The sequence below is a fragment of the Urocampus carinirostris genome, chromosome 8, assembly GCF_059441175.1.
Source record: "Urocampus carinirostris isolate Australia breed hairy pipefish chromosome 8, RoL_Ucar_1.0, whole genome shotgun sequence".
NCBI lineage: Eukaryota > Metazoa > Chordata > Actinopteri > Syngnathiformes > Syngnathidae > Urocampus > Urocampus carinirostris.
The window spans coordinates 29,856,070-29,871,604 of record NC_142356.1 but is presented as its reverse complement, the minus strand read 5'-3'; the positions used below and the strand labels follow the sequence as shown (position 1 = coordinate 29,871,604).

The 15,535-nt window shown below is 37.8% G+C and overlaps 1 protein-coding gene across 1 annotated transcript in view; it reads left to right on the top strand.

Moving 5' to 3' along the window:
* The first annotated feature begins 1,905 nt into the window (after window positions 1–1,905).
* Window positions 1,906–15,535, top strand: part of LOC148361556 (hexokinase-1) — a 29,868-nt gene continuing 16,238 nt past the window's right edge. The window contains exons 1-6 of the mRNA XM_088342266.1: window positions 1,906–2,186; window positions 8,089–8,251; window positions 10,741–10,889; window positions 13,059–13,178; window positions 15,255–15,350; window positions 15,434–15,533. Of these exons, the coding sequence (XP_088198392.1) occupies window positions 2,124–2,186; window positions 8,089–8,251; window positions 10,741–10,889; window positions 13,059–13,178; window positions 15,255–15,350; window positions 15,434–15,533 (691 nt within the window). The 5' untranslated portion in view covers window positions 1,906–2,123. The remainder of the gene's footprint in view (window positions 2,187–8,088; window positions 8,252–10,740; window positions 10,890–13,058; window positions 13,179–15,254; window positions 15,351–15,433; window positions 15,534–15,535) is intronic.

Below are 15,535 nucleotides of genomic sequence, written 5' to 3'. Positions count from 1 at the left end.
ATATCTTAGGCCAGGGATGTCCAAACTTTACAGAAAGTGAACCAGATTTGGTCAGCTGAAAATGTGTGAGGGACAACTATTTAGCATGGCATTCTTTGAACAGTTTTCAATAAATTCATCCTCTGTCAGAGGTCTGCTGTGCTTTACAATCAGCACCACGAACTCGTAGATCGCCTTTGTAGCATTTTCATTTGACTCGCAGGGTCTCGTGAAAAAGTGTTGTAGTGCCATTAAAACAGTGAAGGATTTTATATATTTTTGACTATAAGGGATTTTAAAAATGCCGGCTTTTCTTGTCCATCTTTTCCCAGAAAGAAACGAGCATGCATTGTTAGGTGACTGAAGTTTCTGTTTGGTTAATGGAGTCAGATAACTAATTCGAACAATTTGGTGAAATGATAAATTTTAAGGTATTAATTCCAAACAACAGCTTTCATGCTTCACCTTTTCACAGCGTTTGCATCCAGGTAGCGTTTGTAGTCATCCTGTTTTGTCTGGCAGTGCCTCTTGATATTATATTCTTTGAAAACAGCCACAGTCTCTTGGCAAGTTAGGCAGAGGTCAGTTGTTTCGGATTTCAGTGAAAAAATACTCCAATTTCCACTTGTCCTGGATGCAGCGGCCCTCACAGTCAACTTTCCTCTTTTATTTACTGTTGCCATGTCAGAAAAGGGGTGGGCTAAAAGTCTCACAAATAGCTGGGGGCAAGGTAGTTTTATAAATTTTATTGAGGCAATTTCAAAAACACAATTGTGCTAATAGCAGGTGTAAGAATAATATAAGTTGACCACAGCCATAGCTACTTAGACACATTTCGCCCGCTGTTATTTTCGAAATCCATCTGGAAAGTGGACAGAATATCTGCCAATATGTCCATTTTGCACGTCACCGGACATCATTGGCACTTGATAAACTTGTGCGTGACTTCATATATTCACACAGACTCATTGACTTTTTCATCGTAGTCTGTCCAATCTTTTTCAAGTAGATTTACTTCAGGAAATATTATTCCAGACTCTGCTCCCTCAGCCGCAAACCCAGCTTGAGGCTGAAAGTCAACGGGCTCCAGACCTCGACATTCAAACTGCACCATCGTCTTGAACTTTTCATTGTCCTCTGCGTTATATGGTGTGATGGTATCTCCGAGATATTGATGGAAGTTTCTCTGGCGCAAAGTTTACACTTCTGCACCATGCTTGTGCTTCTGGCGGGCCACAAATTATTAATTTTAAGACAGAGGCCGCAGGCCAATAAAAATTTGATCACGGGCCGTAACTGGCCCCCGGGACGGATTTTGGACATGACCGTTTTAGGATATATTTTGATTGTTTAATATTTTTAAGTTATGAATTAATTGATGAAAAAATCAACTATTTATTTAGTTATTCGTAAAAATAGAAAACCAACAATAAACAAATGTATTAGGTGGGACCTCGCTACTTCGCGCTTCGACGTTCGCGGCTTCAGAGCTTCCCGGCCTGTAATAGTAAAAAAAAAAAAAAAATATATATATATATATATATATATATATATATATATTATATATATATATATATATATATAATTTTTTTTTTGAAGGGGCGTGGCTACTTCGCAGATTTTCACTTTTTGCGGGTGGTTTTGGTCCCCGTTAACCGGGTCTAAAAAATGATAATTTAAAAAAAAAAAAAAAAAAAAAAAGGTTTTTCCTTGATGGTGCGCCGCTACTTCGCGGATTTTCACTTATCGCGGGTGGTTTTGGTCCCCCATTAACCGCGATAACCGAGGTCCCACTGTAATGTTGCCAGATTTTGATCTGCCAATCACAAGTGGAGATGGGGCGGGGCATATCGGCAAGTCATCCGTTTCGTGTCGGTGCTACTTCACCTCGAGGGCGGGGGAAGAAAGCGGGGGATAGTTTCGGGGGAGAGAGAGGAGAGAAGGAGAGGGGAACTCTAGTCCAAACCCTCCCTCGCGTGTGCGTGTAGTCGCAGAGTCGAAGGTACGACCGTCGCCGCTTCACTTACCCCTCTACCAGTCAGCCTCGCCCACCAGCGGCAAGGAAAAGAGCGGACACAAGCGCAGGAGGGCGGACAGACGAGAAGGCAGCCGAGCAGTTTCTTCTCGACAAGGAGGAAGACAAGATGATTGCGGCTCAGCTACTGGCCTACTACTTCACCGAGTTGAAGGATGACCAACTCAAAAAGGTAAAAGAAGCTTAGTAGCAAGACGCTGCTCGTGTCTTGTTCGGCCGCCATGTTACTTGGTGGGCGTGAGGATGCGGGATAGGGGAAGAAGCGGGACGAGGATGTACGCGGTAGCTGTGGGGAGAGGTTAGCAGCGTGTCCTTGAGACGGACTGCCAAATACTGCTCATACAGGTGTCAGTGGGCCTTTTCAAATGTTGTGTGTTTCCTTTACAGAAACACACAAGAACGCCCGAAAGTCTTTCCGAAATGTGACCTTGTGCTCATAAGCCGCCGGACGTTAGCTTCCGTGCTAGTGTGAGAGACCGGCGACACGGATGGAGGTGCTGGGGGACGGCCTTGCGCGCGAGTCAAGAGAGGGAGGGCTGGGGAGATCATGACGTCACAGTGCAGTAGACGCACGTGCAGGGAAGGAGCAACTCTTCTCCGGCGGAAAACTACAGCCAGTATACCAACAAAAGCATTTTAAAGAGGCGAAATCTAGTTAGCTGTACCAGTATTAAATCTGCTTTACAACCAGTGTGCAGGGGCACACTAGTGTGCTGCAGGAAATTGCCCAACTTTGGTTTTGCGAAACAGCCTGTCATTGTTCAGTAAATTGGCTTTCTTCCAGTGCTCAGCCTGGGAATTGTAACATCTATCCGTATCAGATTACTACTTGTTTCCATATTATTTACTAATTGATTCCTCATGAGATAGTACAGAGAAAATATTAGATAACGTATTAAAACTGTCCATGACAGGGGTTACCAACCTTTTTAAAGATGATGGGTACTTTTCTGTTCCTGATTAGGGCTAAGGGCTACTATTTTAAACATGGATATTGATAACTTATGTGATTACAATATGTGATTATAATCAGGTTGTGCTTATTAGTTGACACAACCACTAACACATCATGTCAGCTATAAAACGAATTTACTAGAAAATCACAATAAGGGGCTATTTCAGAACCTGTCCGCAGGCAACTCTAGTGTTCTTTAGGGGGCACCACGCTGGAGCTGATTTTAAAGGGACACTGTGATACCAGATTTCGCTTCACTGTCTAGTGCAGGAGTCGCTAACCTTTTCAAGCTAAGAGCTACTTTTTGTTTGTAGTTAGTGCAAAGGGCACCCAGTTTTATATGCATTTCTAAAATAATAACCAAGCTAAATTACTATCTTAATAGCTAAAAAGGGTAGCTTGATTGTTTGCTATACAGGTATAAAGATGAGAAAAAGCTAGATATCTTTCTAGAAGAGTAAAAAGTCATCTAAATCGACGGATAGTAAGCTAAAAAATGCTAGCTAGCCAGCAAGAAAGGAGGCCAACATTTAGCTTGATAAGTAGCTAAAAGGTCAAATGTTTGCTAGATATCATGCAAAAAAATAAAAAGTTAGCAAGAGAGCTCGCTTAATAGCTAAAAAGATAGAGGAGGATAGCTAGCTTCAAGGCTAAAAAAAATAGCCAGATAGCTCGCGAAAACTGCAAAAAAAATCTCATTTGCTTTCTAAAACACATTAATTGGTATTTAGTTTCCCGTATTTGCTGTAAAATTAACCAATAAAAAGTCGAATAATTACATTTGTTTAGTATACAAATCGATTCTCATTCTACTCTATAAATTGTTTAAAAATAATTATCAATACTTGGATAGATTTTTTTTTTTGTCCATGAAGTCCATGAATGTATTGGTTTGAATTTCCAAAATAATAACTTATTATGCAGCACGGTGGCGCAGTGGTTAGCGCATGTGCGGCACAGTTCAAGTCATGGGAACCTCCTGCGTGGGTTCAAATCCCGCTCCAGACTTCCTGTGCGGAGTTTGTATGTTCTCCCCGTGCTTGCGGGCACTCCAGTTTCCTCCCACATTCCAAAAAACATGCATTTCAGGTGAATTGGCTGGTCCAAATTGTCCCTAGGTGTGAATGAGCGAGTGAGTTGTCTTTCCCCGTGTGCCCTGCGATTGGCTGGCAACCAGTTAAGGGTGTCCCACTGCCCGATGATTGCTGGGATGGGCTCCAGCACCCCCGCCACCCTACTGAGGATAAGCGGTGCAGCTAATGAGATGAGTTAACTTATTATGTTATTACTATGTTGTTACTATGTTACCTGGTTAATTATTAAAAATAGTGTTGATTAAACTCAATCAACCAATCAAAATAATTTTACTAGAAAATGCCCATGACCCAGCACTGGTGAGCTATTTTCAGAACAGGTCTGCAGGAACCTCAAATGTCTTAAGTGGGCACCGCGTTGAAGATCCCTGGTGTACTGCAACCGAAAACGACTGGTCAAAACACAAGGAAGAATAAAAATGATCGGGACCCAAATTGACCAAGATGCCCAACTATGTTAGCCCCCTTTAGTTGAAGATTATGTTATGTAAAATTAAATCACATTTCAACCTACAATTATTACACATGTATACTAAAGTTAATGGATTTTTGCTCTTTATTTAAATCAATATACAGTATTTGGTAATGAAGTTATTTTTTTAACGCTGGGAGGCACTAAATAGTACACACTGTGCCTTTAAAACAGTGTTTTTCAACCAGTGTGCGATGAAACCTTTAGTGTGCTGCAGAAACTGCCAAATGTTATCTTTGCAAAAAAGCACTTCATTGTTCAGTATCTGCTTTCGTCAAGTCTGATTTCGTCAATTGTTTTGTATGACCCGTTATCACAAAAAGTCTGAAAGGTCTGCACAGTCCACCATTTCAACATCCCCAGATCTAAAACCTATATGAGGGCAAATAAAACCTCAGTAGCAGTAGGTGGCAGCAGATTACTACTGTTTTTTCTTTTTAGGCATGGATATCTCTTGTTTCAGTAAAATTCACCCTTTTGTAGAAAAAAAATGTTTATTGATGTAAATTGTGTAGATCAGACGAGAAAATGTTTGGTGGATGTGAAGGGGTTATCGTGAGATTTTGCAAGCGATTTTGGTGGGGCATTTAAAATAAATATCAGTATAGTTTGTGTGGGCTGGATTACCGTATTTATTTGTACAACACTCACTTGTTTTTTTAACTTAAAAATAAGCCAAAGTTTGGGTGTGCACATAAGGTTTTACAGTAGTATATTACTGTGTTCATGCACTGGTTGATCAGTCGGAAAATATCGCTGATCAAAAGCACACTACATTGGATGCAACAGGAATCGAACCTGGGTAGCGGCGGTGACTCAAGCTGATTTATTGTAACATTTATCCCTATCGGTAGGTGGCAGTGTCTTACTATTTTCTTTTCATATACTAATTAAATGGTAATGAGGTAATTCAGGGAAGTACATTCTATAACTTATTTTGTTCGATGAAACCGTTTAAGATTGCATTGAAAAAAAAAACCCAAAATTCAAATAGATTAAATATCAGGCACATCAGGTTGAGTTAAATATATCAATATGTCCTTTGCATTTTAATAATCTCTCTCTCTCTATATATATATATATATAGATATATATATATTCTTTTTCAGACTTTTGGCCCGATTATCACATGGTTACGTGGCTTCAATTGGGACGTGTAATTGAGTGTCAGCTCAGCAAAAATACTGCACATTGAGTTTATTGTTATATGCAACATTCTATAGGAAGTCATACTATTTTTTTTGTCACTAAGATGCTGAAATTAAAGGAGCTTTCATATCCCTGCTCTCTTGTGCTGTCTGTAGGAGTAACCTCGATTGGATGTTAGCCAATTGCATCTAATTATTGTTGTATGTAATAAAACTAATCAGAAATAATTAAAAAAAAATATCAGCGGAAGAAGCATACAGTGCATGGCAACGGGCACCACGGTACACTTTAGGACAGCGGAGATGCCAAGTCCAGTCGTGTTTATTTGTGTAAACCACGGTCCTGTTCTGAATAAAGCTTATCACTGTTCGGTTATTGTGATTTTTCTTGTCAAATAATGTTTTTTATTGGTTGGCAGAGTTTATTTAACCCTTCTTCCAATAATTAACCCAATAATAACATATTAAAAACATAGTAATAATTTGATAAGCGGTTATTTAAAAAAATGCATATTAAACTAGTTACCCTTTGCGTTAATTAGTAACAAAAAGGTCATGGTAATAGGTATAATGTTACCTTTATTTTTAAAAGTCGAAATCTTACAAATAAACATGTTTGTATTTAGATTTTGTTTTTTTTAATTCTACATTGAATGTTTTTTATAGACTTTGTGTTGCACTTCATTGTCTGAAAGGTGCTATAAAATAAATGTTGATTTGATGTAGTTAGTTAAAGTCTCAAAATCGCTCTTCACCATTTAACGGCAATATTGTGATATTGTATTTGTCACATTAAATTAACGTTATGTCACAATATTAAAAGTGGAACATCTGGTAAAGAGGGTAAAGTTGTTTTCCACCTGAGCAGCTTTTGCACCCTCTCGGTTTGTTTATTCTTGCAGTTAAAATTATTTTTCTTCTGAACTGTGTTTTGTCCATCTGGGCAGTTATAAAGTCCACCATTCAATTGTACGAGTCAATATTATTGTCTATTTTAAAAATGTAATTGCTTCCACTAAAAACGGCATGGTGAACTGCACAGATCAGACATTTTTTTGCAAGTGCAGTTAGATAACTATTTACACCCTCCTCATTGATAGATAGATAGATACTTTATTCATCCCCGAAGGGAAATTCACATTGATCAATAGAAAACCAATTAGTGTTGTTTTCAGTAATCAAAGTCATCCTGTAGTTGCTCAATAGCTTTGTGCACATCTCTACGGTAATTGCATATCCCATTTGTTTAGTGGCCAGGGGCCAATGTTTTTATTTTTTCAACCAGGGCATTTGAACTTAAATCAGGATGGCACATCTTGCCTAATTGCAAATATTGTTATTGTCAATTTTTTTAATGCTCTATTTTTAGGAATGACCCTCTGTATTAATAGAAGAGGTTACTTGGTCATGTGTCTTTATCAGCTGACAAGTCTGAAATGTTCAGGAGTGTTTTTAAATGGCAACACTTCAGAGGTCACAGCATTGACAGACAAACATTATTGTTAGGTTGTGTCATGTTACACAATGAAAACTTCACTGGATGAGAGTTCGATTTGTGTAGATTTACATTTCATCTTTATTCGTGTATCAGTTAATAAAATTCTCACCATTTTCTGCCCATGAAAATTACATTTAAGTGCGGATTTCCTGAAAAAAAAAAGCATGAAATTTCTCACCTAATTTCCATAAAACTCATTTTCACCAGCGTTGATCCTGGTGCTACTAGTGTAACATGACAATTAGGAGTACCGTACTTAAACGTTTACCTCCAGTAATGTTCAGTACGAACATCATTTTAATGTGTTCCTCAAATGCTGTTTATTACCTTCAAGTGGTCACAGTTGGTATCACTGAGTTCACTCATCAGGCCTTTGTCCTAGGTTTAGATGATTTTTGTGTGTAATAAATACAGTTAATATGAGAAAATCAGTTACCTCCCAAGAAGTTTGTTTGACCGTAAGGATTGCATGGTGGAGTTTTAATGAGGGAAATGCTCCCATGAACTGCTTATCCTCACTGGGGTCACGGGGGTTGTGGAGAATCCTAGCTTACAGTGGGCAGGGGACACACTTTACTGTTTGTAAGCCAATCACTGGGTACACATAGACATATAACATCACGCACAGGCATCATAGCTAGGGACAATTTGGAGTCACCAATCAACTTGCCATGCATGTTTTTAGAATGGGGAGGAAAGTAGTGCGCGGAAGAACACCCATGCAGGCACCTGTTAGAGTTCATACTTTGCAAAAAAAAATCTGATTCATTTTCAATTCAGGACCATATGTACTAAAAGGACTAAGGTAGGATTTTAAAAATTGTGAATTCGTATTTTTTAAAATTACAAGGGACACGAAGAAAAAAAAGCTAAACAACCGTATTCGGAATTGTTTTTGTGTCAACAGATCGACAAATACCTTTACTCCATGCGGTTATCTGACGAGACGTTGAAGGATGTCATGAATCGCTTCCGCCGGGAAATGGAGGATGGCCTCGGCCACGGAACGAACCCCAATGCCACAGTCAAGATGTTGCCTACCTTTGTCAGGTCCATCCCTGACGGTTCAGGTAGCGTGAAATAAAAAAAAAAACTTGTCATTCTGCTAAGTCTAGGCCAGAATTTTTTTCAGAGATGATTAATATTTCATTTGAACATGATCTTTTTGATGCCAAGAAGGTCGTTACTTTAAGGCAATAATGCTGACTTCTTGTTCCAGTTTGTTTATGGGTCCTGTTCCTGGACACATTTTTGTGGATTCTGATATTATCTTCATGTTCACCTATAAGTCAACTATAATTCAATTTTGGCTTTTACCAATGCCACACTGTTTTCTTTTGGATATGTGCATATCCAATCAGTCGTCCAGCCTGAACTGACTGTCAGGCAGACTGGGACGATGCCTACCTGGCTGACAGTCCTGAGGCTGGCCCGCCCCGTCTGGCAAAGTTGATGATCGATGTTTCTGTATTCAAAGTATAGAATAATAATTCTAACTACACACAACAGATTAAATAGGTAGTGTTGTGTGCGTGTGTGTGTGTGTGTAGTTGAGGAAGGGATTGCAAAATATTTAGTTAGGTGAAAATTTCTGTCCTAAACAAAGCACGACATGACATCATATTCATGTGTAGATGACTATCATTTAAGTGTAGGGGGTTTCTCCGAATGCGAGTCAGTCAATGACTTAATGGACACATTTCTGTCACATTGAAAGTGGCATTTTTATGTAAGTAAACCACGGAACCCTTTGTGTAACAACTTACACCTAAAACTATTTAAAGCATACCTGGTGATCAGGATAATCTGTGTATTATTTTTTCTTTTGTAACAAAAAAATGGGAATTAGAATGCATTGAATCCCACACAAGAGAGGGGGAAGAAAATCACGAGTAACACATCTCAAAAAGTCGTTAAACAAGTCATATTCTAATTTAAAATGAATATTGGGGAAAAAAAGTTGGTTTATTTTAGGCTTTTTAAATTTAGTGCTTTGTTCTGAAAAAGAATGGATACACAGATTGTTCCTTGAAAATTAAGGTCTGATCAAGAAAAATGGCATCTAATATTATTTTTTTTTAAAATGGTTGGAATAGAACATGCTTGTAAGGGCTTCTGGAAAAATAGTTTGGATGACCCATAAACAAAAGGTGTTAACGTATCAGCACATTCCCACAAGTAGAAGGGACGCTGGCTAGCCCCACCATGACTCTGCAGTGGCACCGTCTCAAAACAATTTACTTTGAGGCCCTGGGCAATCACAGAAATCTTTTGAATGCTTCCCTTGCAGACAAGCTCGATGTAACCGTTATCCTTTTCGTAAATATTCAGCAACCATTTGTAAAAACCCACAAGAGCTTGCATTAAATTTGGAGAGCTGTTGTCAGATTGCAAGCAGGACTGCACACACAGGACCAAAACATTAATAAAATATTTGCTATTTCAAACATTTTACTATGTGGCGTTTGCCAAGATTCCAAATCTTTGAAATATTGTTTCGTGTAATGTGTATCCTGCTTTTGCAGCTGATACTGTGGTTGGGACTTGTGATATTGTGATTTATGAACAACACATAAAATGCTAATGCTACATTTTGCCTAGTTGTACGTATGTTCACCAGGACTACAGGTGAAAGAACTCACCATTAACTGACCTTTATTGCGTGATCCTTACTGCTATTGGAAGGTGGTTGTGTAGTTTACCTTTTATCGGATACATACTAATGTAAAACTATACATTATAAAAAAGAATATGCTCACATTGACTAATCCCAAGTGACCCCAGTGGAGAGGAGGACCATGTTTCCAATTATTTTCAGATACCAAATAGAGGTAGTTGTTCTTCTAGTACCTGCCTCCTACATTAAGCACAATGAAAATACGCGAACCAGTGAAACTGTGATAAGGAATTACTGTTATATAAAAAATGAATAACAAAGGAAATTGATCATTTTGGTTTGCAGCTGCCATTTTAGCCCAGTTTCGGACATTTTTGTAAAGGTTTGATGACACAGCGACAACTGGAAATTACAAAGAGTCAAACATGTACGAACATGTGCAAGTGGAATGATTATGCTCGTATTTCAATCAGTGCATTTCAATCAGTCTAGTTTTAGCTTTTGATATTTTGCAATTTAATACAATGACAGGTATTGCAGGAACTAGTTTTGTAATTCCGTGATAAACCCAATATATTTATCATGTCATGAACACGTCTACGTTTACACATTGTTTTCATATCAGACAAGGCGGGCAGCAGAAATATACACCATCACCTTATTGACTGATGCCAGTGTTAAAAATAGACTTGGAGGTTTGTGGCTTGAGGGACACAGGCAAAGGGCAGCTGGGGTTGACAAACATTCATTGGACTCTACGGTTGACTACAGTGAGACAGGAAAAAAGTCAAAGCAACTTGTCTTTGATAGCTTGTCCTGTTTAAAAACATGTTTGAAAGGTATCTCTTAAAACTTCAGCAAATCTTCCAACAAACACATTTCCCATACTTGACACGACTTTCCATGTTGAATCATTTTCAATGTGTTTTGTCTTTTGAACAGAAAAGGGTGATTTCATTGCTCTTGACCTTGGGGGATCAAATTTTCGGATCCTGCGAGTAAAGGTGACCCAAGATAAAAAGCAACCGGTTCAAATGGAGAGCCAGATTTATGAGACCCCAGATGACATCATTCACGGTAATGGGACCCAGGTAAATCCAAATGTTTCATTACTGATAAAGAGTCATGCTTGGTCGTTTGTAAATTGGAGTATTTTGCCACTTCTTATTTATAACAATACCCTAAAAATCTTTACCGTGGATTGGTTGTAAGTTAGTCCACCAAAGTGCTCAGTTTAAACGGCCTCAATGTTAGCAGAAACATTATATATATATAGTAACTTCAAACAAGCCAGTTAATCATTAACCTGGACAAAATGGTAAAGATTAGGATGACAATATTTGACCATTCACTCCATTTTTTTTGTCAATAAATCTGTGTATCCGATAAAAGAAAAGTTTAAATTTCACACTCTTCATTCGATAAAATTTTGCGTTAAAAATGTAGAAAACTACTTTTTAAAACTCATTATTCAGTTACATGTTCGTCTCACAAAATTTTTGAAAGACCTTTTGACAAGCAGAATAAAATCAGGGTTCGTACGGGTGTTTGAAATCCTTGAAAATGTTTGAATTTTAATGTTGTTTTCAAGGTCAGAAAAATGCCTGAATTTTAGGTGAAGTGCTTGAAAATGCTTCGAATTGTTGCCGTTGCCATGTTTCTTCGAAGTCTGACTAGGGACGACACAACAAATGAAGATTTTCTTTTTTTTAATTTTTATAGTGTGACTTGTGATTTCATACACAGGAACATCTCAAAATTACTCTATCGACAGTATGTTCTAGCAGCAAAATAGCGACTTTATTTTAGTCATCAAAGTCAATAAAAAACGTTGTTTCATCAGCGCTGGATTTCTTCCTTTGAAGCGACTGGAGAAATTGAAAAATTGGCCGAAAAGATGCTAGAAAAGTGCTTGAATTTGGCCCCAAAAAGGTGTACGAACCCTGTATAATATAACTGTTTTTATTGTCATTGATATTGACACGGTGAAACATTGTATGCAATGAGATTAGACATGGCACTCCAGGATTAAAATATAAAGAAAACTTAAAAGAAAAAGGAAATAAATAAATAAAAAACTCTGCAAAGTATTCACAATAGGGTGCTTACAGACTGGCCCTGAGTGCAATTAAAAAATAGTTCACCGTAAAAATAGTGCAATAACATTAGCAACGACAAAAATTCCCTGAGAATTTGCAAGTTATATATACTGTGTTTTCAATTTTTGCGCTTGTTCAGGGGGGAATAGCCTTGGGAAAGAAACTATGAGTCTGTTTGTCCTTGTTATAAGGGACCTGTAGCACTTACAAGAGGGTAACAGGTCAGAGATGTGGTGGCTGGGGTGAGAAGACTCCCTTATAATGCCTGAAGCTTAGCTGCAGTATACTAAAATACCAAGGATATGGACATATTCTAATCAACTCAAAATAATTGGCAAATAAATTGATAATAGGTTGTCAATAATGTTTGCACTTAAAATTAAGTTACAGTTTCCATTCGTCATTGAAACACTTGTGTAAAAATGTTTGGTTATTGCAGACTGCTTGCCTGTTCTGCATTGTATAAGTATTGTCTACTCACTACACTAGTAGTTTTTTTTTTTGGGACATACCCCTGATTAAGGCCGAGACCAAGGGAATTTTTGGCATCAATTGTTGTTGTCACAACAGTGAACTTTTACTTGCAGTAGTAAATTTTATGGTAGACAACATTAAGGCCAACATTGATCCCCCTACGATTTACTAGCTGCTGAATCATTTGTGGGGGAGACACTTTTAAGGTACTCAGCATAAAAACAACAAAATAATTCGTTGAATTCTCATTTAAAGAGGATTTTCTTTTATGTTAGAGCCCGGGATGACCTCATACGAACTCCCGTAGAACAGTTGGAAGTCGAGTTGTAACATGATAGCCAAAACACGGTCGACACACGGGTCTCGTCTTATTGGCTGACTGCGGCCTGTGGAGATAGATGCACTTTCGGCAAATGGCCGCTGCCTTTAACGTAATGTGTTTCACAAGCAATAAAAAATAAAGTTCGTCTCACAACAGAGTGCTTTAGTTGCTTATACAGTCGGCACCATAGGTAAAGACTTGAGCTCTGTTTGCGTTTTACCTTATGCTGAATAAGTCTAGTCAGAGGTCCGAAGGCTCTGTGATAAGATGGAACCTACTGCAATTTTTCAAAATAATAAACTGAAAAATATTTAACCACAGCCACAGATCATGTTTCAGTGTTACCCCTAAAATTGTGTCTGCAGCTCTTTGACCACGTGGCAGAATGTCTCGGCGACTTCATGGAAAAACAAAAGATAAAGGACAAAAAGCTTCCTGTCGGATTCACCTTCTCTTTTCCCTGCGTCCAAAGTAAACTGGATGAGGTAAAAGTGTTATTGACAAACTGCAAAAAAAAAGGTTGAAAATATGATACTGTTTTTGAATGAGAAATAGATTATTTGATTTCAACCAAAATATTTGGCTTGACAGAATAAGTTTCTTGAAAAAAAAAAAAACAGTACGAGGAAAATGATTCATACTTTGCTTCTTTATACAATTATTAAGATATCTTCTTGACCAGTGCAATATTGCAACGTTGAAACTTTTATTTGTTAATATTATTTGTATTTGGCAAATGAAATGATCTCTTAAAGAAACAAGCTGAATTTGCTTTGATCTAAGATTAGCCTAGCATGATTACACTTTATGGAAAGTAAGTCACTTTGAAACATGAGAGGAACTAACAAAAAACAAACTGTTTCTCTAAAGCAGGGGTCTCCAGTTTGGTGCCCGCGCTCACCAGGTAGCACCCAAAAAACACCTGAGTAGCCCGCAGACCGGTTCTGAAAATAGCTTACCAGTGATGGGTCATTGTGATTATTTTGGAAACTTTGTTTCTAGCTGGTATGATGTTTTACAGGTTGTCTGATCCTACTTCTAATAATTACTAGCTGTTATAATAATTAATTACAACATGGTAATAACGCGAAGATCAAGTGGTTGCCCGTCACGCTAATCAGTAGCAAAAAGTAGCTCTCCACTTCAAAAAGGTTGGTGACTCCTTTTATAGTGTGTATGAACTTACTGCAATCCTTAAAAATGAAACAAGTGTATTCAAAGGATTAATGACAGATAAATGAGCAACAAAAATGGTGTTGAATCAATCAAGAGGGGGTGTAAATACCTGTCTAGTATTAATTGAATGCTTTACGGTTCACAAATACTTTAACTGCCAGGGTAGTCCGGGCATTTAAATGTGGAGGACTAGATATATTTAAACAGTCATTGTTCGTTCATTGCTGTAAGAAAAAAAAACCCCACAAAGTATATAAATGAAAAGAAAACTATGAACTATAGGAATAGAAACTCGTTCCTGTTGGCACCTTATTTGTATTTCGTAGTACTGACATTTTAAACCTGTTTTTATAGATAGCAAATGATATAGCTTTTTTTGTGCCCTTGCTGATAATTATCCATTAATTGACGCCCTTTAAACTAGGGGTCATAAGCCTTTTTTTCACTGAGATTTTCTTATTTTGTTACTTATTAGCGCAAAGGTCTACCAGTTTGAAATGAATAGCAACTTATGTCATTACTATGTTGTTACATTATGTTATTACTAAGTTGTATTTGTTAGAGGTACAGTTAGGGCTGTGCGATAAAAGGATGATGATTCCTATCGTGATATAATTTTTCAGCAGTATTCCCTTTCCTTTTGCCTATTTATTCATTTAACATTGTAAGACACTTTAGACTTATGCTCATAGAATCTTAAACATGTTCATTGCTGAGAGCAAATTACGTTCTGTGTATTTGTTTTTTTATTTTGGGGGAATTGTAGGTCTACCTCAGGTTATGTGCAATGTTCCTCATTTTGCTTCACACATTTTGTTTACCTTTATCTGTGAAATGTTGTGTAGTAGTTTGTCACCATGAACATTTGTTCTGAAATTAAAGATTGGTTAAAGCAGCATCTGGTTTTGACAACTAACTTTCATGGGCAAAAATGAGACTTAAAATATGAAAGAAAAAAGATGTGATATCGTGATAATCATAGATATTGACTGACAAGAAATTTTATATTGTGATAACATTTTCTGTCATATCGCCCAGCCGTAGGTACAGTAAAATAAGCAAAACATTGTTTTTAAAAACACTCATAATGACAGTGATATTTTATGCGAGTTATAAATCAATTCTCTAGAAAATCACTATAACCCATCAATGGTGAGCTATTTTAAGAACCAGTTCACAAGCTACTCGGTTGCACTTAATGCGCTACCTGGTGCATGTAGCACCACACTGGAAACCCCTAGCTGATTAAATATTTTACCGCTGTTCCAAGTGACTAATTGTGATGTCTTTTTTTTTATATCGGCCAATAACTGTGACGTCATATTTGGCTGTTATCGGGCCGATAATTATCGTGCAACCTTACTTATCATAGATGCAATTGACAGGCCGTCTTGGTGACATGGACAAAGAAGTTTAAAGCCAATGGCGTGGAAGGCATGGACGTTGTAAAACTCCTGAACAAAGCCATCAAGAAACGAGGGGTGAGTGCCACTCAAAAAGCAGTAAAACACGTTAAGAGGCAAATTAATTTTGTTCCGATGTACTTTCTTATCCGCTACATTAGGATTATGAAGCCGACATAATGGCAGTGGTGAACGATACGGTGGGAACAATGATGACGTGCGGATTTGATGATCAGCGTTGCGAAGTGGGGATCATCATAGGC